The sequence below is a fragment of the Anthonomus grandis genome, chromosome 13, assembly GCF_022605725.1.
Source record: "Anthonomus grandis grandis chromosome 13, icAntGran1.3, whole genome shotgun sequence".
Lineage (NCBI taxonomy): Eukaryota > Metazoa > Arthropoda > Insecta > Coleoptera > Curculionidae > Anthonomus > Anthonomus grandis.
Genome location: NC_065558.1, coordinates 6,876,263 through 6,902,097, shown reverse-complemented (window position 1 = coordinate 6,902,097; position 25,835 = coordinate 6,876,263). Strand labels below are relative to the sequence as shown.

The window sequence follows — 25,835 nt, the reverse complement described above, 5'->3', positions numbered from 1 at the left end:
GAAGATCACCTGCACCGTATTTGCTGTACAACAACTTTTTTTTTGCTACAACAACAACAATTTGTTGTCAGTAAATACGGTGCAGGTGATCCCGGGCTAAGGCGTATTGTGTAATGTTTGTTTCACATTTTTGGTGTTGAACCTACTTATCATCTTAAGAAAAGGCCAAATTGGATTAGATCAGGTATATTATTTCATATTTTAAGAGTTTAAATATAGACAAGAATTTTTTTTTATGACTATTTTATTTGCTTCTGCCATGTATTCATGGACAAAGTGGGCGGCCATATTGTGCAATAAAACAATTTTTTTTATAGGCTTTTTCAGTTGCAGTCTATGTTGACACTCTCCAAACTCCGTTCGGCAAAGGGAATCATCCTTTTCAAATGTTGTTATTTGATTTAATTTTAAGTTAAACAATAAAATCATTAATTTGTATTAGAATGCCTTAAGAATAATAGATAATTTTAAATATTTGTTTTATAAGTGTAAATATGTACAAAACTACATGGTTATAATGTAACTGTAATATTTACTTCTATTTGTAATGTTCTGGAGCTCGAAATATACCGTTTATATACAAAAAAGTTTTATTTTATACAGCGTTTACATCTTGATCTAATCTTCTTTATAAATAAAAAAAAAACAGAAAAACATGGCAAACATCGGCGCGAACATCCTTTTATTAAAATTAAAAGTTGTCAGTATTTTTGTGCCGAATGTTTCCTCCTATTCTCCTTCCTCTTTTTTTAGAGTTTTCTTGACCAAAGAATATCTACTTTATTTTGTTATACATACAAATGAATAAATAAATATATATTTGGAATTTAATTAAAAATATTTTTTCTCAATATTCAAGTCCTTAAAAACTAGTTACTTATAATATTTTAGGTAGTTTTAAATGACCTAAAATAGTCTTTAAACGTCGTCCTATGTAAATATTTGACGTCTTACAGAAGCCTTTAGCTTTTAGCTTTTATTTAGGACTTCATTTTGGATGTAACATTTGTACGTTACTTTAAGGTAGCAAGGACGTCAAAATGACTCGTCACGTAGACTAGGAAGTACGAAAAATGACGTATTTAAGACGTTATTTTGTTACCTAGGAAATTATCCATATACAGAACATCTTTAATGGATATAGGTATCTATATACCTTAGAAATTGTTATTATATATCCTGGAATATTAAAAATTGTATTTGTATATTCTATAAAGATACATGTAACAGATAAACAGAATATAACCCTTGAATATACTTTAAATATCTAGTATATTCAGGATATGCACTGTACGTACTAATACTATATTCCATGTATTACCCCGAGTGTTAAAAAAATTATTATTATTTTATATCCATAAAATAAACAGAGCATTATAAAGAGACATTGTATGTATATACGTCAGGATATTATGAATATACATAGCATTTACGTATAATGTATGTTTGCTATGTGGGAGGTTTCATCCATTTTCTCAAAGAGACCAGGTACAACATAAAAAAACGAAGAAAAACAACCAAGTCACAGACTCATCAGGTCTAAAACTAAATGATGATGCTCTAATAGAGCGAAACACGTGTCGTCGATAATAAATGTTTGCGAGACCGTGAATTGGTTGTTTTTCTTCGTTTGTCTAAGTAGGTAGAGGGAGTTTCTAGTTTCAGGAAGCTGAATTAATTAACAATTTTTTACATAATTAATTAATTATTTAAGAAAAAATTGAAAGGCTTTTCAATTTAAAAGGCCTTTCAATGTTCTAGGATCTGAGCTCATAAAATTTCTTTTTTTTTAAGCAGTAATTCAATTTTTTTCCTGGAAATCTCCTTTTCCATTTTATTTGAATTAATTAAACTTTCATTCAGGTTGTAAAAAATAATTTAAATTTTTTTCTTGCAGGCTGGAACGATTAATTGATAAATTCCTTTTTTTTCCAGGTTTTTGAACTTAATCTTTATTTATCAAATTATTCGTCCAAGCAGTTGGGGAATTTTTTTTAATTTTATACATATTATTCTTTTTTTTTAATTAATCCTTTCTTATAAGCAGCTGGGGGATATTTTTTAATTTCTTTCAAGTAGTGCCAGATTTTTGTCATAATTTTCTTCTGGAATTGATTAATTAATTTCTATTTTTAATTAATAATTTTTTTTTCCGGAGCCATTTTCTAATTCTCTCTTCAAAGTTTAACTAGTGTATTAAATTAATGAATTCACTCCTTACAGGCAGTTTTTCCCCGTTAATTAGAAATCCGATAATAAGAAATTAATTGAATCAATTAATTAATTTAATGTTCCTGTCGAAAAAAATTGGGACATTCAGTCAAATTTTCGTACTAGGAAAACCTGAAATAGTTTCTTAGTCTTCCAGGCAGTTACAACAATTTAGATTTTCTCCCTGAGAGTCGAATTAGTTTCTATGTAACTTAAATTAGTCCTGAATTACTTATTTTATTGGGTATTACGTCACTTATAGTAAAAATCAATTTAGAAAAATATATTTTTAATTTAACTTTATTTACCTTGATAACGATAGTAGATATAACTATCGAAACGTTGGTTTAAATTAGACATTTTTATTAAATAAATAGGTTTTTTCATCGTTTCCAATTTCAATATAACAAAGTCATAACAAGAAATGAGCTCAGAGTGTAATAGATTAAACTTCCTGTGTATACTATAAGTGAAGTAATGGGTCTAAAAGGAGCAATTAATTAATTAATTACATCGTCTTAATTAATTTTTCGTTTTATATAATATGGTCTATATTTCATTTCTTTAGGTAGTTGTAAGCTGTTCTCTATGTACTGAATATTTAATTTAATCCTAATTAATTGAGTTATTTGTCCAGGCAGTTTCTATTCCTTGCAAACAATATTCTTTTATTTTTAATAGTTATTTGTTTTTGGATTAATTTTTAGTTGTTCTTTACTTTATTAATTCCTATATCCAGATTATTTTTTAGTTCTTTCAGACGGTTAAAAAACACTCCAACAAGGAAATAAAGCTTGAACGTTATTTACTGTAAAGAAGTTCATTCAATAAAGCAAAAACATTTATAAAATACGTTTTAACGGAAACGAAATTGAAAAGCCAACTGGAAGTTTGTAAAAGAAATTTAAAGTTCAACTAGTAAGACAAACTATCAGAAATTGTTGGCACGCGAGTGGATTTGTTGCTTTCCTGTGTATAAAGAAAATAAGTTTCTTTTCTTTACTTGTCATAAGAAATCATTCATTACCAATAACACAGTCCAAAACAGTCTTAAGCATGGGTCTGTGCCTTAGCACCCTTTCCAGTTTCATTCTGGACCAGCACAAGTACGTACAGTCCTCCTCGGCGGTGATTGTCACTTGAAATACGTCATCAGACTGTTCGTGGTTCGCCTCCCATTCTGGAGAATCTACGAATTGGTGCTGATTGATAAAATGGAGGTGGGTGTCGTCGCAAGTTACACGAAGCCTGTAAATAATCATTGATCTTATGCGTAAAGGATTTTCGTTCGGGTTTCTTACCTTCCTTTGAGCAATATCGATAGTCTCTCGTCCGCCGGACTGACGTCCTCCACAGCATAAATATCACCGCATTCTAACGTTTGCACTTTGGCCTCCCTCACCAATTCTTTAAAGTGTTTCTTGCTTACGCGAAGGGGTTTAAATATCTAAAAATAGACAGTTATTATTGATAGAATCGTATAGTAAGGCCCTTGACAACTATCCTTTATGGATTGCCGTAATTTGAATCTAATCGGAACTAAATATCTTTGTTCGGAATTATCGTTAGGCATGCATAAGTTTGCCGGAAATTGCAAATTCTGTTCTAGTCACGCATAAGTTGGTTTTGAATTAGTTAAGCGGAATATGAACTGCTTGGCTGACATGTTAATTTTAAAGAAATTAATTTTTTTTAGGTATGATAGCAAAAACGAATAAACATTCACATTTTATGAAAATTGAGTTACTAGTACAGTCAATCTGCAATTTTTTTTTTGATAAAAATAGGCGAATTCTTCATTCTTTGCACAAAGTTAGTGTTCTTTATAAAAAGCCCAAAAACAAAAAGTTGTGATCCCTTCTCCCATACTTTTTTGGAAAAATAAATTTTTTTGGGTTTTAGGGAAAAGTGTTCGAAACAAAAAATGTTTATGATTAAATTTCCTAGAATTTATAATCTAAGGTCTTTTCTGTAAAATCAAAAGCCTAGAAGATAGAGGGCGCTAAAGTTACCTAAAATTACTTTTTCCAAAATTTCCAAATTCCTGAGATAATTTTTTCTGCCCATTTTAAACATTTTCAATTTTTATGGTTTTCTTTCTTTTGCCCATGATATTGCTGTGAAAACAAATAGCTTTCACAAAAGTAAGTATATCATTGGAAAGCATATTAAATGCAGTAGTTTTTGCTGGAAAAAAAATGTCAATGACAGCGAAGAAGATGCCACTAATTTTGCACATTTCCCAAATGTTACATTTAATAATAAAATATTACTCAGCCGGTATAAAAAATTACTCAAAAACTTAAATATACCCATCTTATAGCAAATTTAATTCTCTTTCAGATGGCATATCTAAATTTTATGTGGTGTTAAGAATAACGGAGATATTCTTGTTTATATGAAAAAAAAAACAAAGAAATTTAATAAAATCAAAATATGTTAAATACCAGAAGAACTAACAACTTTTCGAAAAAATGTTATACGACTTTTTTGTCGCAAATGACTTGTTTAATCATCTCTTAAAGTTTCGCGGTTTCTATAGTAGACACCCTGTATATTATTTTGGATAAAATTAGCTGAAATACTTTGGCAGGGGTAGAAAGAGATAGACTTTTTTAAAAACTGGACAGATTCTGGCTGGATTGAATAGAGCTAGTAAAGGAAAACAAAGAAAATCAGAAAAGGCATTAAAAAAAGAAAGTATAGAGTCCACTCTAACTGCTTTACCATGTCTCCCAATGCAATTAACACATCATCCATCCGAACCTGATTAATTACCACTTCATGAGCATTAATATTGCATGGCAAAAGCATCACAAATTTTATTTCCATCATTAAATACCTACTGCATTAAAAAGTTAAATTGAGTTGGGGATATGACACGAGCTTTTCTTGGTTTTAAAAGGGTCCAAAACGACTTGAATTCAACACTTGTGTTGCGTTGAAAGGGAGATATGGAATTTTTGTATGCATTTTTTTATCTCATTTCTTATGCTTTTAAATAAATCGTGTGGCCCTAAAATTGTCGAATTACGAAATAATTGCCACTTCCCTCCCCCGTTCATTACAAAGTTTCTGTAAAATTTAATTAAAACAAATTATACCCCAAGAGGATCTAAGGCCGTCACGAAATTCCTATATCTTTCCGTGCTAGCAATCTTAAAATTAGATTTGGGTCTTCGGTTCAGACCCGATTAGATAACCCATTTTGTTTAACCGCGATAACGTAAGAATTTTTCGTAAGAAAGTGAAAAACGACGTTAATTTATATGCATTTTCGCGTGCAACCGTTAGTTTTCACCCTTGACTTTGTTAATTTTTGCACTCTTGAATTGCATGACATCGTTGGAGGTCTTATATCGGAGGCGGGTACTTAAGCTTTCGATTTAAATAAACGGGGCAATGTTGTGAGGCCATTTTTATTATTATTAAAAGGAAATCGAACTATATTGAATTATGAGAAAAACTTCTCTAAATATGACGATACCTGAAAAATTTGGGGAATTTCGAAGAGTTTATTATGCTGAAGAGACTTTTCAACCCATTCCCATAATCTGGCACTGGAGGCTATTGGAATGAGCTTTCATATTATTCAGTTTTGCTAAAAATGTTGAAGAATTTACCAAAATCGATAAGTGATTTGAGCAGGTTTGGTAAACCGTAATTAAATGAAAGCCCGCATTTAAATTAACAATCATATAAAATATAACAAACGTAAAATCTGTATTCTTATGACGAATTTATAAAACGATGATATATTTGTTTGTTAAACATTTTAAAGTGGTGTTAATCATTTATTATTTTATCCTTTAATTAAAATCTTAAAAAATTGTCGATTGTCAATTTTAATTGATAAGAATTTTAAGGAAGAACTTCCAATAAATTTAAGGAAATAAAGACTATTTCCGATTATTTGCATTTCTCTTATTATTCTGGTTGAAGACCAAGAAACTACCTGAAGAAGGCAATAAGTAGAAATACGTGTAAAAAAGTACTATCTTTAATTTTTTTTCTAGGAAGTATAATGTTGAGTCTTTCCCTGTAAGTTGAATTACATTCATATTGGAATAATTGTTAATTTTCGTTTACGAGGTCTGGCTACACAGAAAAAAAAGGGTACTTAAAATGAAAATTAGACACTTTATTTGAGAAAATCTAAGGATTATATATCCGCAAGAAGATAAAAGTTTAATTTAAGAATATTATATTTTCAATTTCAAGATGTTTATAGAATTGGTTTAAGTCGACAAATAACTTATTGTGAGAATATATTGAAATTTCAATTTAGAATATCATATTCTTGCAAGGAATATTTTTTTCTTTAAAGCGATGATATTTAATTATTTAATTCAAATTTATTTTTTCTTACATTGAAACGGTCATATTCCTAATTTAAGTAATTCTACTGCTTGCTTCATCAAATCAAAAATATTTAAGACTAGCTACAATGAATCATAAATTCAACTTAAAGATGGGAAGAATTGCTTTAAACCGCCTGGCAAATTGAATTGAATATTAAATAGTATTAAATTAAAATGTTTATGGCTTGTTATTAATATTTTTTATTCGATTTAAATAGGTTAAATATTTGAAATAAGTAATATTTACACTCAGTTGAAATAAATTAATAGTTTTATAGTATTTAGTGCTGTGGTATTTAATGGGTTCTTTTAGAATCAAAATAAAAATATCAAAAGGCACACACTTTCTGGTATTTTTATTTTGATAGCAAAAGAACCCTATAAATTACCACAACACTAAATAACATAAAACTGTCAATTATTATTTCAACTATAAGTTGTATAACTATAAGTGTATTAGTTGTACAACTATAAGTGTAAGAATTGCTATAACGTATTAAAAATTCAACCGTTTTATATTTTATAATTTAGGCATTGCAATAAATATCTATGTATTTACCTAATTATTTTTCGGTTAAATTCTGGTAATAAATTAATAGAACAGGTTCTACGCAAACATATGTTTATTATCCGAAAACAAAATCTACATACATTATATAGGAACAAATATTACTTTAAATAATTGTAACAAAAACAGTAAACCAAAAGAAACACACATTCTGTGTATGTTTTTTAAATATAGGCACATATTTATCACAAAGTACAAAGTAGGTACTCATAGAAAATAAAAATCTAAGTTAGTCTATGACTAACAAGAGTATAAGAGGCAAGCAGGGTACGCGTGGCGTGGTACGCCGAAGTTGCCATTTTTGAGATGAACAAAAAGTTTCATTTGAGAATATATAAATTCAATTGAATACATTGATTTTATTGTAAGAAAATAAATATTTAAAGCAACAATTTATTTTCTTCAAACGAACCGGGTATAGTCTTCACTTGATTAATAGAGTATTTTAAACTATATATACGGGCTTTAAAGCAATAATATATATCTTTCTAAACAATAAACTGATTTATTTAAATTAATTAAGTTGAAAAGCTTAAATTGAACATAACATTTACTAAATTCAAGATTATAATGACTTGAATTGATACCTTTATTATTCAAATGGGACATTTCACTTATTTTTATTTGAGAATACATTTAATACAACTAAATCTATGAAATATTTTGATTAAAAAAGTATTCTCTTTTTAAATCTGTATTTTAAATATTTTGTTTCCTATTTATAAAGAACTCTATTTCCGCAATTTAAGCCTATTTATTTCAATTAAGAATGTATTATTCTTGAAAAAATGAGAAAATTTATTTACTTATTACGAGTAATCGTTTTTTTCTGTGTATTAAATAACGAGACTGGTAACGAAAAAGGGTTTTATTATAAAAACTATTATACATTCGAATGCTTCCCTTCAATACACTCCCCTCCCGTCGCCACACATCTTTCCATAGGTTTTTTTCATTGATGGAAGCAGTGCTGGAAGTCTTTTTTGGTGAGGGCCTTTAGGAGCCCTGCCGATTTTTGCTTTACCGCTTCTATCGACTCAAATCGGGTCCCTTTCAAAGCAGATTTTATCTTCGGAAACAAAAAATAGTCGCACGGGGCCAAATCTGGCGAATACGGCGCGTGTTCGAGCACTGGAGTGCGCTTACCGGCCAAATACTGCTTCACAGATAGCTCGTTATGGGCAGGTGCGTTGTCCTGGAGCAAAATCCACGAGTGGTTTTTCCACAACTCGGGCTGTTTTTTACGAACTCGTTCTCGCAGTGTTGCCAAAACTGACAAATAGTAAGTCTGGTTGACAGTCTGACCCTCTGGAACCCATTCATTCATCACGATACCGTTAATATCGAAAAAAACGATCAACATTGCCTTGAATTTTGATTTGGACATCCTTGCTTTTTTTATTCTGGGCGATTCAGGAGTCTTCCAATGCATCGATTGCCGCTTGGTTTCAACATCATATTGAAAAATCCACGTTTCGTCGCAAGTAATAATGTTTTTCATCAGTCCGGTATCTTCTTCTAACCTTTCAAGGAAATCTGAGCAGAGCTGTTGATGCAAGAGCTTTTGGTCAGGAGTTAGGTTTTTTGGCACCAACTTCGCACAGACTTTTGTCATGTGTAATTCCCCGTGTAAAATTTTTCTAATCGTTTCTTTATCGGCGTTTACAGCCTTGGAAATCACCCGGGTGCTAATTCGACGATCTGCACGCACCATTTGGTTGATTTTGGTCACTGTTTTCGGAGTTAAAACAGTGACAGGGCGACCTGAGCGCTGGTCATCTTCAGTGCTCTCTCGGCCCTCACTAAAGCGCTTACACCACTCAAAAACACGTTCATGAGAGAGAGAATTTTCCCCATAGGCCTCTTGCAACAATTTATAGCACTCAGTCGGAGTTTTTTTTCAATTTAACAAGAAATTTAAGATTGATGTGTTGCTCTTGTTTTTTGGTCACACATGGTTTTCGGCACGAGAAAAAAACACGTTCGTTTCAAACCACTATTGCACGAATACTATAATAGTGACGAAAACGTGTTTTGGTACGTGCATAGACAAGATATCTAGATACCCAACGCACTACTCGTTTTTTTCCCCACCCGTCTAGGGCGCCCTCTAGGCGCGCAGTCTCGTTATTTAATTGCCAGACTTCGTACAAGCTGAATTAAGTTTTTTAATTTTTAATTAATTTCTTCTTCTAGAGGGTTAAAGTCCTTTTTTTATTTATGGATTTTTTTAAAAAAATTAAGGAAATTTGAGGCATATAAAAAAAACCTAAACTCAGGACAACCGATTCAATATTGTCGTAATAAAAATAATTAATTAAAGTATAATTTTACTGAGAAATTAAGGAATATTTAAGGAATTTCAAAAAATTGAGAATACATTTAAAGGATTGCATGTTTTTGCTTTATTTTAGATTTCAGCTGGGAATTTTTCTAAAAACATATTTCGAGGAAATTTTCAACAGTTCCCACATTTTCCCGATAATTTCATGAAAGATTAATAACATTGAGAATATTTTGGAAAATTGTACCAAGGAATTTGAAGAATTTTGTGAAACTTCAGGGAAATCTAAAGAATTTCAGAAAAACACGAAAAATTTGTGAATTTCAACCATTGCAATTCAAATGAATCACAATTAAAGCCAATTAAATTTAAATATAATTGTAAAAAATTTATAGAAAATTTGAGCATATTTTGGGAAAGTGTACCAAGAAATTTAAAGAATTTTAGAACAGTACACAAAATGTCCAACCATTTCTATCCAATAAGATTACGAATAAATGCCATTATATTAAAAAAAAAAGTTAATTTAAATTCACAAAAAAAAGCCTTAGAAAATCGGAAATTTCTAACCCAATTGATACAAAGAAAAAAAGGAAGAAATGGGAACCACTATATAATTAAAACGACAGGTTTAACAGGAACAAGCCAAGATCTACGCCAACTTGAAAGTTTTAAAGGAAAATTTAATTTTTCAAAAAGAGATCCCCCTCGATGTTTACACGGTCATAACAGGACCACACCGAAATCGACTTCGTCCGCCCGAACACGCAAACTTTCCGAATTTGAAATTTTTGGAAGTATGAAAAGTTGTCGGCCTTGGTAACCTTTTATAGTTCGGGCACGAGTTGCGAGAATAAGAAATTTCGGGAGGAAGTGCCGAAGTTATAAATAGGGTCTTAATTGTTCGGGTTAGGGGCGGCACGTTAAAATTTCGCATTTATACATACTGTTAGACGATATAATGTTTTAAGTTTATAGTTCGCTGAACACTAAATTTCTATACCTCTATGACTTCTATACCTCTTTACCTCTAATCTTCTAAGATTGTAAGGTTTCTCATCTTTGAAATTCTAAGAGAAGAAAAAAATTATGGAGGCACTCATAGATGAATGAATGACTGAGTGAACGAGTTCTCAGCAACTATTCAGAAATTAGTGAAGTGGCCTGGAAATTTATTTTTACTGACCAAGCTTCATTGCTAAAGTCCATGAAAAAATTATTTATTTTTTATGATTATTTAAACGGTTCCTTTCCTTTGGGTATTAGAATAAGTGAAATTCACAAAATTCCTTTTATAATTTTGAGATGCTTGGAAATTAGAATTAATTGTAGTTTTCTTATTGTTCACTGAATTTCTATTAATTACAGATCATTGCTGGTAGAAATTGGCAATTATTAAAAAAAAAACAAAAATTCCCTTTTAAAATTCTGAGTAAAGCCAGAATACATTTGTAAATAAGTTAAAACTTTTACTATTCTAAATTAGTTTGAATTGCGAACTGTGAAATTTCAAAAAATTCTTTAAGATTACTAAATCTTTAACCCAAAAATCGTCGATATCATTTAAAAACTCTCAAGTAACCAGACGTAGAAAAGAAAACTATTTGTTCCTTCCCACGGTTTTAAGATATATAGATAATTCATCTTCAGGGCTCTACAAAGAAAATATAGTTTTGGCTCTATAACCTCAAAATTCCAAAGAATGTTTAAATATACATAAACAAACTTATATAAACTTTGTAGTAATTTCAACTGTTGATAAATGATAATGATCAAAATCCTGTTCGTTGTTACAAACTGTTTTATTTAATGGCAAAAAAACTATGAATACGAGGTAAACAAACAAAAGCAAATTTAAAAAACAAATATAAATATATTTCTGGGTTTTTTACCCAAAATTTGGAAAAAAAAAACAAAATTTCCAAATAATGGAAAAAGTCAAAAATAAAAAAAGTTAATAAATATTATTAGTCCGTATTATGTCCTATAGCTCTATGAAGCCGTCAATAGTGTACTAGTATGCTTCTAAATAAAATATCAATATTCTGCGCCCTCTTTTATTTACAATATACACCTGCCGATTTTACTTAGTACTGCGACATTATAAGTACCATCCATACGCATATTATTAGGATGATACAAATATTATTAGCCCATGAATTAAAAGATGCCGAAAATAAAATTAACGAAGATCTAAAAGCAGTGATTAAGATTAACCCCCGTGAAATCTAATATGCCTCTTATTGGCAACTTAGCGACTATCAGTGACATTCACAATCAGATTAAAATTAAAATAAATGATGACCAAATACAGATCGGTGATAACTATAAAAGTGTGGGATTAATGGTAGATTCCTCTTCGATTTAAAAACCATGTATCTGGAATCCTTAGAAAGGATTACATGGCGCTAAAGTCTATTTATATGCATAGGCAATATCTAGATATAAACATTAAAAAACTCCTTTGTGACCCGCAAGTTTTATCTTAATGTAATTATTGTGATGTTGTTTATGGTTGGTGCTTGAACTATGAGGATAAGAGAAGAATACAAAACCTACAAAATTCATGTATTTGACTAATTTTTGGTATTTGCAGACGAAATCATGTATCACATAAGTTGAGTGAACTAAAGTGGCTAAATTGTCTAAGCGCAGATTGATGCATTCATTGTGCTTTTATTATAAAATTAAAAAAAAACCGTAGCCCACCATACCTTTATCGCAAGATTTCTTTTAGTGCTGATGTTCATCATTTGAATCTTCGAAGAAAAACGTTTCAAATTTTCAAACAAAGAGGTGAATTCTTAAAACGATCATTGCCTTACAATATTGCTAGACAAATACATTTTTTTAATATCGACTTAAACCCTTTACATATTTCAGTAAATGTGTTTAGAAATAAAATTAAAAATTTAGATATTAGTATTGTCACACTTTAGAGTTGGTTTATACATATACAATGCTTAGCCGCAGTGTTAAATTTCTTGCATATAATTCTCAGAATCTGCTATATGCGGGAATCTCCCGGCTTTTTTATTTACTCGTGAAATTTTTTATTCCAAATGAAACTTTATATGTATTGTATATATATTCCTGAGTTAAGTAAATTAAAAAAAAACATTTATTATTATTATTATTATTATTATTATGGCAGTTCCAATTTCTACTTATTCCTTCGTCGAATAATTTACTACTTTCTTGCACACTTAATTAAATGAAAAATTAATTTCGTACCTTAATATATAAATCGGTTAATTCCAACGTCAATGTGGGCGGTAAAAACCGCCAAATCAGCAACGCTGTATGCGTGCAGTTCAGCAAAACGATTATTAAATTCCATAATAAAATATCGGGAGCGCAAACTTCCACTCCGCCCCAGATGGCCAGGAAGAAGTACCCGAAGGATAGAAGAGCCCTAAAAGTAGGAAAAAAAGCAGATATTTTTTGCTTTCGAATTTATAGTAATTTTTTTGGATATAGTTGCGTAGTAGAATAATCCAGAAATGTCCTCGTAAAACGGATTAAAATTGCCAAAAATACATTTACCTCCTCGCACAGTGAGGCCAAATGTCTAAAAACTGACATTAACTCCTATATAACTTTTAAACTATTGGCAGTAAATTACATTTTTCAGTAAATTACTAATGAAGCCAATTAAAAAAAAAATGCCAGTGGCGTAACATACGGAGGTCCTTCTTTGCCTCAAATCTGCGAGGCGATAAAATATTTTTTCTTATAAGAAGTCATTCTCTATTTAATTTGGAAAAAAAGTTATTCTTGCAAAATTTTGATTTAAGGCACTGTTTTTAAAATATCTTAGTTTAATTGTACAGAAATTCCGGTTAAAATGCTGCAGAAACTTTGGAAAAAAAAAGAAAATTAGGCTTGAATCATAAATTAAACCTGTCAAATTAAAAAATTACTTAAGGTAACCTTTGATCATCTGTTATATTCGACTTTTTTACAAATCAAAGCCCGATTTCCTTTTTTTTTTATAAATTTTTGCAAATTTTAGCAGCTATTCCTGAACAATTAAATTAAGACTTCTTATAAAAAAAATATTTTATCGCCTCGCAGGTTTGAGGCGAAAAATGACGAAGTCCCTCTGTATGTTACGCTACTGGCAATTTTTTTTTAAATTGGCTTCATAAGTAATTGACAATTCAGAATAATAACCTGCACGCGAAATTTAATTAAAATTGAGCGGGTAGTTTAAAAGTTATGATAAATAAACAAATAAATATTACTTTAACATCCTGTATCTTTGTTATTAAACATTTCTTTGAAAAATTTTAAAATGAAAGTCTATTTCTTTTTAAATTCTCTATCACGTAAAATTAATGTCGTTAAACTGGACCACCTTGTATTGCTTTATCACTCACACAATGTATCGATGTCGAATATCCAAAGATAGATACATGGTGACCTGTGTGTATTTATTTTTTTAATTATTTTCGAGTATATAGATATTTGGCCCCACTGTGCGTCGGTTGATTTCACACGAAACGATCCGCAAAATGAAATGAAGCGACGCGGACAAAGTTCGAGGATCCAAACAATACCCCTTTGAATTTCACTGGAATGGGTAAAATTGGCTTTTGCCATTGGAAAATTGCGATTTTTTTTCTCAAACAATAAATGGAAAATTTACCTTACTAACAGTACGCTCTGCTTAAAACTGCCAGGAACTAAGAATGCGGCCGCGAAAAAGAAATTCGCGGTCTGGAAAAGGCTGTGCTGCGCCGGGGTCCATTCCTTGCACGTCGCCCAGGAAGCATCGTCAATTGTACCTAAGAATTATGCATAATTTAAAATAATAGTTAATGAATTTCCTCGAAATTTTCGTAGTCCATTTAAATTACTTTCAACGAAAATGAGACTATTTTAGGACGTCCTAAGCAGTTGGAGTAATTTAATATTACTATCTTTAAAAAATTACATAGTTTTAACTGCCTATAACTACTTGGAATATAAATTTTACTATAACTCCTTAAAACGAGACAAATTTAATGCCTAGTTTATTTTTAACAAGGAAAATGGCTTCAATTGCCTGGAAGAAAATACTTTTAAATATGCTTGTACTGCCTGGAAAAAATATAAATTCAACAACAACTCCTTGAGACAAGAGATTTTTAATTATTTATTTTCTAGCAGTAGAAGTAATTTCTTATTTAAATCTTTAAGAAATCACACGGATTCAACTGACTAGAAAAATGTTTTTTGTGATTCAACTGCTTGGAAACTATCCAAAGTTTCACTCCTTAAAAGGAGACAAATTTAATGATTTTCAGGCAATTGAAGCAATTTATTATTTTATTTGTTTAAGTCAACTCCTTGAAACGATACTGTTTTATTATTTACAGGCAATAGAAAGAAATAACACTGCCTGTACGAATATTTTTTTGTGTTTCAACTGTTTGGAAAAAACCAAGGCAAACTTACAGGCAGTTGAAGTAATTTATTAATAATTTTTTTAAGCCTAGAAACAAAAAAAGGTTTATATGCCTCAACTGTCTGAAATAAGTTTTCTCTGCTTTAAAAATGTATTGTGAAATACCATTCACAATGTTAATATTAGAAATGTAAAAGTTAACTACGATCCTTTTCATATAACGCTGTTAAGAAATACAATTCAATAATGAAATGATATGTTACTTTAAGCCCTAAAAATTTTAAGAGGAAGTACAAGACTTACCTATTTAATCAAAGTAACCAAATTTAATAAAAATATTAAGATTTCTTTAACCTTAAGATTATTGGAATATTTGCATATATATATTTTTTTGTTATCTAATAATTAATGTCTTTAATATATTTTTTATGTAATAAAAGAATCAATGTTCAATCAAAAATTTATATATTTTTTATTTTAGTTTAGCTAATAGATATATTTAACATATTATTATAGTGTTTATGTCTGGTTCAGTTGAATAGCTTTAAGCTAGACTTAAACTGCATTAAAACAGGAATGAGGTATTGTATAAGCATTTATTCATTATGTAGATTTTTGTTTTAACAAAAGTTATTATTTATTTATTTATTTAGCTGCCTAAAAAAATATATAAATTTTATTGACATACTTCATTTAAATCTTTAAGAAACAAGACGAGACAACTGTCTTGAAGCAACTGTTTACGTAGAAATTTTTTTTTACAACGTTTCGGCTTTTTAGAACCATCCTCAACTTTATTATTTTACCTTTTCAGGTATTTGGAGGCATCCTAAGCATATGAAATCATTTTCACTGTTTTTCAGGCTTTCCTAATAATTTTGTCTTAATTTTTTAAACAGACAAAGTTTTAAAAAGAAAATCTCCATTTTATTCAATTAAATGCCATAAAGACTTTAGAAAGTTTAAAAGTACGCTTTCGTCTTGAATAAAAAAATAAAAAAATGAAAATGAAAATCTTGCAAAAATATTAAAACCATTTGGTCCCAAATGTATATGAAAACAGAGATTTTCCACTTATTTCCAGAAAATTATCGCCATGCATCATTCCAGGTATACAGATCGAATTTTATTCTTTTTCACTCGAGGTCAGTAATCTACTAATAACATTTCTTCCATTGTAACTCCACTAGACAATTTCTACGTCAAAAATTCCATCAATGAGTCATCTGTTGGCCGGTTGAAAAACCTCGACGGGGGTTTTACGTCCCTATACAAAGACCGAATTGGGGCGTCTCACAGTCGGCCACAGTTTCTTCGTTTTTCCTCTGTGTTTTACTATTTTACAAGAGCACAGGTCGAGTTACGGCCATTTCCTATATATTCGACTGGAGGTTTACTTTCGGGATAACGCGGATGGATAAAATTGTATATTATTGCTTTGGGATTCATTTAAGGGTGGATTTTTATGCCTTGCAGGATTTTAATTACGTCCTTAATCAAACTTTAGAGAGTGAAATTTTATTTATAATGAAAATATGGCACCATTTTCCACTAGACATATTTTTTAAATGTTCTTTCAATGAGTTTAAATTAATATTTTTTTGTCTGGTTAATTCTGTGTTTTTCTATCCAATTAAAGCAATGTTTCCGAGTTTCTAAGCAGTAAGAGTAATTTTAGCCAAAAGACTATAATGTGAATAATTTACGACTTTATAACGTGAAAAATTGTTCAGTTTTTCTCTAATTTTTCAAGCACTAAAAATTCATTTTTTCATTGTTCTTTTAATGAGTTTAAATGAATTTTTTTGGCCTAATTGAAAAAATATTCAAAATAATAAAAGAAACTAGACTTTCTTACTACTTTTCTATATCATTTTTAAATTACTTTCTAATTCTACATTTTGAAAATTGCATTTTCCAGCCATAGTTTATCCATTGACATATAACGTGGGGACATAAAAATGAAGCTTTAATTGCTTAGAATAAGTAAAAAATAATTTCCATTCCTCGACTCAACACCTGGAAAAAGACCAAAGATTCTTTCAGGACAATTTTACTTATCTCTCTTAAAATTACTCAAAAATCGTAAATAAGAAAAATGGTTTAGGGAAGAACTGTTAAATGGAGAAAGTTTTATTCCCTTAAAACAACTCTTAGTCAAATGATAGTCGAAGAATCATTTAAGGAATCCACGATTCATAAATTACATTAATTTGATCATCAGATACTTTGTTATTGGCTCATTTAGAAGAGATCAATGATTTAATTAAGGACAGGCACTCTTTTGATAGACTTCGCAATATGTAATCATCTGCTGAAAGAAATTCAATTATTGCTTCGATTATAGTTGAAGAATTATGCAATAATTCTATGATTCATAAATTAAACTAATTTGGTCCTTAGATGCTTAATGATTGGCTCATTTAGAAGAGATCAATAATTTAATTAAGTGCAGGCACTTCTGTGTTAGATCTTACAATATCTCATCATCTATTAAAAGAAATTCAATTATTCCTTCGATTATAGTTGAAGAATTATTCAAGGAATCCATGATTCATAAATTACAGCAATTTGGTCCTCAGATGCTTAATTATTGGCTCATTTAAAAGAGATCAATGATTTATTCAAGGACATGCACTTTTGTGGTAGATTTTGCAATAACTCATCATCTACTAAAAGAAATTCAATTATTTCTTCAATTATAGTTGAAGAATTATTCAAGGAATCCATGATTTATAAATTACACTAATTTGGTCCTCAGATGCTTAATTATTGACTTATTTAGAAAAGATCAATGACTTAATCAAGGACAGGCACATCTGTGATAGATCTTGCAATATCTCATCATTTATTAAACGAAATTCAATTATTTCTTCGACTATGGTTGAAGAATTATTCAATGAATCTATGATTCATAAATCACGCTAATTTGATCATCAGATACTTAGTTATTGGTTGATTTAGAAGAGATTAATAATTTAATTAAGTACAGGCACTCCTGTGATAGATATTGCAATATCTCATCATCTATTGAAAGAAATTCAATTATTCCTTCGATTATGGTTGAAGAATTATTCAACGAATTCATGATTCATAAATCACACAAATTTGATCATCAAATGCTTAATCATTGGCTCATTTAGAAGAGATCAATGATGTAATTAAGGACAGGCACTCCTTTGATAGATCTTGCAATATCTCATCATCTATTAAAAGAAATTAAATTTTTTCTTCGATTATAGTTGAAGAATTATTCAATGATTCATAAATCAAACAAATTTGATTATCAAATGCTTAGTCATTGGCTTATTATTATTATATATTAATGATTTAATCAAGGACAGGCACTTTTGTGATAGATCTTGCAATATCTCATCATTTATTAAACGAAATTCAATTATTTCTTCGATTATGGTTGAAGAATTATTCAATGAATCTATGATTCATAAATCACGCTAATTTGATAATCAGATACTTAGTTATTGATTCATTTAGAAGAGATCAATAATTTAATTAAGTACAGGCACTTCTGTGATACATCTAGCAATATCTCATCATCTATTGAAAGAAATTCAATTATTCCTTCGATTATGGTTGAAGAATTATTCAATGAATCCATGATTCATAAATCACACAAATCTGATCATCAAATGCTTAATCATTGGCTCATTTAGAAGAGATCAATGATGTAATTAAGGAGAGGCACTCCTTTGATAGATCTTGCAATATCTCATCATCTATTAAAAGAAATTCAATTATTTCTTCGATTATAGTTGAAGAATTATTCAATGAATCTATGATTCATAAATCACGCTAATTTGATCATCAGATACTTAGTTATTGATTAATTTAGAAGAAATCAATGTTTTAATTAAGTACAGGCACTCCTGTGATAGATTTTGCAATAACTCATCATCTACTATAAGAAATTCAATTATTTATTCGATTATAGTTGAAGAATTATTCAAGAAATCCATGATTCATAAATCACCCCTATTTGATCATTACATGCTGTGTAACTGGCTGATTTAGAAGAGATCAATGATTTAATTAAGTACAGACAATCATGTGATAGATCTTGCGCAATCACTCATCATCTACTGAAAGAAATTCAATTATTTCTTCGATTATAGTTAAAAAGTTATTATAAGATCTCAATTAATGTCGATTTATTGAAAATAAAAGATACAATGCCTAATTCCCCCGTAAGAGTCCCATGTAATCCTCGGCGTTAAAACTAATTAAGATTTTGATGAAGTACAACTAATATTTAACATGAACGTTCCGCAATTTCTATGCTGAAATTACACCAGAATTTTTTTTTGTATATTATCCTTTTTAAAAACAATATCCAGGACACCTTGTACATACATTATGCTTCATCAAATACCAAAATGATTTATTTCTCTCTCTCTAAGCTAAATTATCATACGAACGATAAATTTCACGAATGTATGTGCATAATATTGTGCTCTTAATTTTCTTTATCCCCAGCCATTTCGGTATCAAGTGAATGATGGTACAAATATGTAAACGATATATGTTATATACGAATCCATAATGGTATAACATGGTACGCAATGAACATATTATATGCCATAAAACACATTGAACAAAAAACGTAAAATATAGAGGGATTCTCTAAAATGTACATAACGTTCGATTTCAATCATCTCAAATGCCTGGAATAAATTTGAAATGTACTTAATACAATAATATCTAAAATTGTACTACTAGAACCCGTAATATTCACTTGCCAGTTTAAAGACAAATTATTTTGTTCCTTACAGGCACTCCTGAAATACAAATTGTATTATCTTGACTTTGACTAAATCAATTTTAATTATTTCTTTAAAAGAGCCTAAAAAAGTCTTCAAAGTAGGCAATAAATCAATAGTTTCTAAATTTTTACTACTAGAACCCAAATTATTTTGTTCTCTCTCTCTCTCTTTCTCTTGCTTTTAAGTGCTTAGAAGAAATATCATTCTTGACTAATTCTTGGCAGTTGATCGAGTCGTTCTTCTAATCTTGTGACTCTCTCTTTCTGGTTTAATTGCTTGGAAGCGATAGAAATAATTTACTAATTCCAGGTAGTTGAGTGAGTCACTCTTTTAATCCAGATTTTTGGGTTACATTTTATGTCTTTTTCCAAGCATATTATCTATTTTTCGTTTGTGTTTTTTCGAATTTGAAATCACTTTTTCATTATCATTATATTTCATATTCCAGGCATTTAGAGAGACTATTTTTTTCCAGCTTTTAAAGTCATTTTTATTTTAGTTATATTTTATGTTTTCCAGGCATATTTTCCGATTTATTTGAGGCATTCGACATAATTTTTTTATATTTTCCAATAATTTAAAATAAATTTACGTGTTTTCCAAACTTTTGGAAAATTTTTGATACTTTTCCTCATTTTTCACATTTTGTTTCTCTTTCAAGTATTTTCAATGATATGTAAATCTTCGTTTTATTCCAGGCATTTCATCAATTTTCTATTGCCATTCAAACATTTTCAGTCATTTTTTACGTTTTCCAGTTAGTCCAAGCAATTTTTTAATCGATTTTTCAGGCATCTCTAGTAATGTTTCTTATCTTTCAGGCATTCAACGGGGATTTCAAAATTTGTTTCTCAATGTTTCTCAGGCTTGTGAAGTGATTTTTTTTCGATCTTGGAGGATATTTGAAATAATTTTTTTAGGCATAAATTTGTGGCTCATTTTTATATGAATATCAAAGAATTTTTTATTATATTCCAGGTAATTTTTTGGGTCCTTCAAATATTTCATTTTTCTTTTATATTGTTTTTCACGAATTTCAGTACATTTTTTATGTTTTCCAGAGATTTTTGTATGGTTTTTCATGTCCTTCAGCTACAAGGAGTAACTTTTCAATTTATTTCTGGCATTTGAAGTAGGAATTTTTATTTTGCAGGAACTGCCAGGAATAATTTCGATTGTTTTCGAGCAGTTTTTTATATCAGTTTTCGAATTTTCCAACATATTCCATTTTAACTAATTTTCCACGGCATTTCACTCGATTTATTCCAACTATTTGATGACAATTTTTATTTTTTCCAGGCATTTAAAGTAATCTTTCATTTCCGGGTATCTAAAGTAAAATGTCCACATGCCTAAAAAATGTAAACCATTACTTCGATTTCAATATTACAAAGAGCTTTCTTCCAATAAAATGCCCCCCATAGCTACTATACAGGAAACCAGTATACGTGAAATGACCACAGTAAAATAACTCTTATTACTAACCCCCCCACTTGTTCTGTTGCAGCTAAAGTTAATGGAAATAATAGAGTTGTGTAAATAAAGGCGTTCCGTTATGGCGTAAACGTGCCTTCATGCTCTCGGCTTGATAACGCCATTTTTTATGAGCAAGGAGTGCACATTTTGTTTATATTTCCTTTTTTATTAAATGGCTTATAGTCAGCAAAAAATTAAAATTGAGAAATCTACACACTATATGTCGATGAATCGATTTCGTATGGTTTCCAGATATTAGAAATTATTTTTCGTTTCTTTTAGGCATCTGAAGTAAATTTTTATCTTATTCCAAGTTTGCCATTATGTTTCACTCCCTGTATATTAGAAGTTATTGATTCATAGATTTTTGAAGAATTGATTAAAAACGATTTATATTTCCACTTGCCTTAAAATGAAATAGACTTAACCTACTGCCTGGAGTAAGTTAATAATTACGTTTCTTCCAGATACTATTCTGTGGACAGAGAGAGAGAGACAGAAAGCGCTGTGCTTAAAGCATGGATTCCTTTTGTCTTTCTATTTATCCCTAAAAGTTTTAAAGAGGAATAGAAAAATGACTCATTCAACTGCCGGGAATTAGTCAATTATTTCTATCTCTTCCAGGCAATTAAAACAAAAAGAGAGAGAAAGAGATTAGAAAAATGACTCAATCAACTGCCTGGAGTAAGTTATTGATTGCATTTCTTCCAGGTACTGGACAGAGAGAGACAGAAAGCGCTGTACTTAAACATGGATTCCCTTTGTCTTTTTATTTATCCCTGGAAGTTTTAGAGAGGAATAAAAAAATGACTCATTCAACTGCCTAGAATTAGTAAATTATTTCTATCTCTTCCAAGCAATTGAAACAAAAAGAGAGAGAAAGAAATTAGAAGAATGACTCAATCAACTGCCTGGAATTAGTAAATTATTTCTATCTTTTTCAAGCAATTGAAACAAAAAGAAAAAGACAGAGATTAGAAGAATAACTCAATCAACTGCCTGGAGTAAGTTAATGATTGCTTTTCTTCCAGGTATTGGACAGAGAGAGACAGAAAGCGCTGTGCTTAAAGCATGGATTCCTTTTGTCTTTCTATTTATCCCTGGAAGTTTTAGAGAGGAATAGAAAAATGAACTCATTCAACTGCCTGGAATTAGTCAATTATTTCTATCTCTTCCAGGCAATTAAAACAAAAAGAGAGAGAAAGAGATTAGAAAAATGACTCAATCAACTGCCTGGAGTAAGTTATTGATTGCATTTCTTCCAGGTACTGGACAGAGAGAGACAGAAAGCGCTGTACTTAAACATGGATTCCCTTTGTCTTTCTATTTATCCCTGGAAGTTTTAGAGAGGAATAAAAAAATGACTCATTCAACTCCCTAGAATTAGTAAATTATTTCTATCTCTTCCAAGCAATTGAAACAAAAAGAGAGAGAAAGAGATTAGAAGAATGACTCAATCAACTGCCTGGAGTAAGTTAATGATTGCGTTTCTTCCAGGTACTGGACAGAGAGAGACAGAAAGCGCTGGGCTTAAACATGGATTCCTTTTGTCTTTCTATTTATCCCTGGAAGTTTTAGCGAGGAATAAAAAAATGACTCATTCAACTGCCTAGAATTAGTAAATTATTTCTATCTCTTCCAAGCAATTGAAACAAAAAGAGAGAGAAAGAGATTAGAAGAATGACTCAATCAACTGCCTGGAGTAAGTTAATAATTGCGTTTCTTCCAGGTACTGGACAGAGAGAGACAGAAAGCGCTGTGCTTGGATTCCTTTTGACTTTCTATTTATCCCTGGAAGTTTTAGAGAGGAATAGAAAAATGACTCGTTCAACTGCCTGAAATTAGTCAATTATTTCTATCTCTTCCAAGCAATTGAAACAAAAAGAGAAAGAAAGAGATTAGAAGAATGACTCAATCAACTGCCTGGAGTAAGTTAATGATTGCGTTTTTTCCAGGTACTAGACAGAGAGAGACAGAAAGCGCTGTGCTTAAAGCATGGATTCCTTTTGTCTTTCTATTTATCCCTGGAAATTTTAGAGAGGAATAGAAAAATGAACTCATTTAACTGCCTGGAATTAGTAAATTATTTCTATCTCTGTCAAGCAATTGAAACAAAAAGAGAGGGAAAGTGATTAGAAGAATGACTCAATCAACTGCCTGGAGTAAGTTAATGATTGCGTTTCTTCCAGGTACTAGACAGAGAGAGACAGAAAGCGCTGTGCTTAAGTCATGGATTCCTTTTGTCTTTCTATTTATCCCTGGAAGTTTTAGAGAGGAATAGAAAAATGAACTCATTCAACTGCCTGGAATTAGTTAATTATTTCTATCTCTTCCAAGCAATTGAAACAAAAAAGAGGGAGAGAGATAGAGAGATTAGAAGAATGACTATATCAGTGCCTGCAATAAGTCAATAATCATATTTCAGGTGGTTAAGAGGGAGAGAGACAGAAAAAATTGTACTTAAAAACAAAGAGATCTTTTGTCGTTCTATTTGCCCTTAGAAATTTCAAACAAGAAAAGAAGAATGACTAAAATATCAATTAGTATAATATTTCTATCTTTTCCAAGCAATTGAAATAGACAGAGAGAGAGTATCACAAGATTAAAAGAATGACTCAATAAACTGCCTGGAATTGTCAAAAGTCGTATTTCTATTATGCATTCCACAATTTTTAGAAAAAAGTCTCCTGCTAAAAACCAGGAATATAATTAAAGTTACTTCAAACTCCTGAAGAAAAAAAAAGGCCAAAATTGATATCAGAAGTCCGTTTGAAAATAATATTTAGATATCGCGATATCAGTGTTTTCCCAGAGAAGCGGGCTCTTTTCGCAGTTAAGTAAACAAAGATATCAAGTTTAATGTTACAGTCTAAGAGGAAAACATACAAAAAAATCCCCTAGTATGTTCTGGATTCATTTTATAAAATAAATTAGTTTTATTTTGCTAGTCTGCCATATAATAGGTTCCTTTTAATGACCTATTATATTGAGCTATTATTGCACAATTTTTATTCAAGCAATAGGGAGTTTAGTTATTATAAAGTAAGAGGGTAGTAAATGTTAAATTTTTATATCAAAACAATTTGAATTAATGAACCTATTTATTAAAAACTGCCTATATAAAGAGACAGACATGATTTTTCTTGTTTTTCAGGTGTTGTAATATTTATTTAAAATTTTCAATCATATGAGTGGCCATTTTAATTACTTTAACGTAATTTTGTTTTGGAAGATTTGAAATAATTGTTCATGTTGGAATAAATCGTTGGTAACAAATAAATTACTTTTCAAATTAATTATTCGTTATACCTGGAAAGTATACAGAATGGCGTCAAATGCTAGGAATAAAATACCTAAACGATAAAAAAATTACGTTAATTGCCTGCAATAGGATGAAAATACCACCAGCTCGCCATATAGTCAAAAAATTACATCGTTGCAAGAAAATGGGAAAAAATCTGATATAACCAACAAAAGAACTCTCTTACACTAAAGTTCCCAAAGGGCGAACAAATAAGTGGATGTTATATATCCGTTTCCTCAAATTCTGCCCAGTCACGCCAAGTTAATTAACAACATGTATCTTTTCAATCCAGGTTTACATAATTACGTTAAAAGGTGAACTTCTTAGTTGTTTAGCTATTAGTTTTCAGCACATTTATAATAGAAAATTATACAGTGTGTCCCAGAAGTAGAAAAGCCCAATATGGAAAGATGTGTTTATTATTGTTTGGGCATGTTTTAAGAAAAATGTTGTCTTTAAATGGTTTATAAGCTATTTAGATAGTGCAATAAAAAGTCTACTATCTAAAAGATGTAGAACATTATTTCAAATGAATGGAAGTGCCTGTAATAAAATTACTTCAGATACTCAAAAAATGGCCAAGCTTAACTGCTTTTGTATTTCAAATAATTTTTTAGGTTTTCCAGGATCTCGAAATCATATTTTTTGCCTCACAGGCCAAAAAGGAATTTTTTTTTAATTATTTAGGGTTTGATCTAAGTTTTCGTGATTTGCGCATATTTCCTGTTATGTCAAGAATTTTATGTAATTTTTCAATATTTTCCAGGTGATTCAAGTACTTTGATCCGGATTTTTGGAGTCAACTTATTTCCAACCAACTTATTTGATCAATTATTTTAATTCTTCCTAAAAAATTACCTAAAAGACTAAAATCTTGTTAAAAAAATATTTGAAATACCGGAAAATTTTAAAAAAGTGTTCAACCAAGGCCTCTCTCACTGGAATAACATGAAAAATATCAAATGTCTGAAAAACATTAAAAAATTTAATTAATTTTAAGTAAACGATATAACTTTTTAGTGAAGTGTTTAGGATTTCAGGAAATCCAAAAAATTTATTATTTTATTCCAAGCATTTAAGGCTTTTTAAAATCATTTTCTTTTACTTATGTTTTCCAGAATTTAAAATATTTTTCGGATACTTTGACTAATTTCTAATTTCATTCCAGGCATTTATTTAAGGTTTCTTTTATTCCAGGCTTTTAGTAGAGACATTTTTTAGTTTATTAATATTTTTTTACCAGTCTAGGTTAAAATAAAAACTCTAAATGTACAGTGTCAGTTTATGTTTTAAATGTAGTACTTATGATAACATGTTTCGCCTTAAGGGCCATCATATCTTTTTCATATCCAGACATTTGAAATAATTGTTTTAGTTTAAAAGTTTTTAGTTTTAGGCAACCAAAAAAATTTCTTATTTTATTTCAAGCATTTGAGCCTGTTTAAAATCATTTTCTTT

The 25,835-nt window shown here is 29.9% G+C and overlaps 1 protein-coding gene across 1 annotated transcript in view; it reads right to left on the bottom strand.

Annotated features, from left to right (window-relative positions):
• LOC126743714 (blood vessel epicardial substance-B-like) overlaps positions 1-25,835 on the bottom strand; it is a 53,170-nt gene that overhangs the window by 14,639 nt on the left and 12,696 nt on the right. Inside the window, exons 3-6 of the mRNA XM_050450928.1 lie at positions 14,076-14,214; positions 12,659-12,839; positions 3,513-3,658; positions 3,239-3,459 (exon numbers count right to left, since the gene is read on the bottom strand). Coding sequence (XP_050306885.1) covers positions 3,239-3,459; positions 3,513-3,658; positions 12,659-12,839; positions 14,076-14,214 — 687 coding nt within the window. The remainder of the gene's footprint in view (positions 1-3,238; positions 3,460-3,512; positions 3,659-12,658; positions 12,840-14,075; positions 14,215-25,835) is intronic.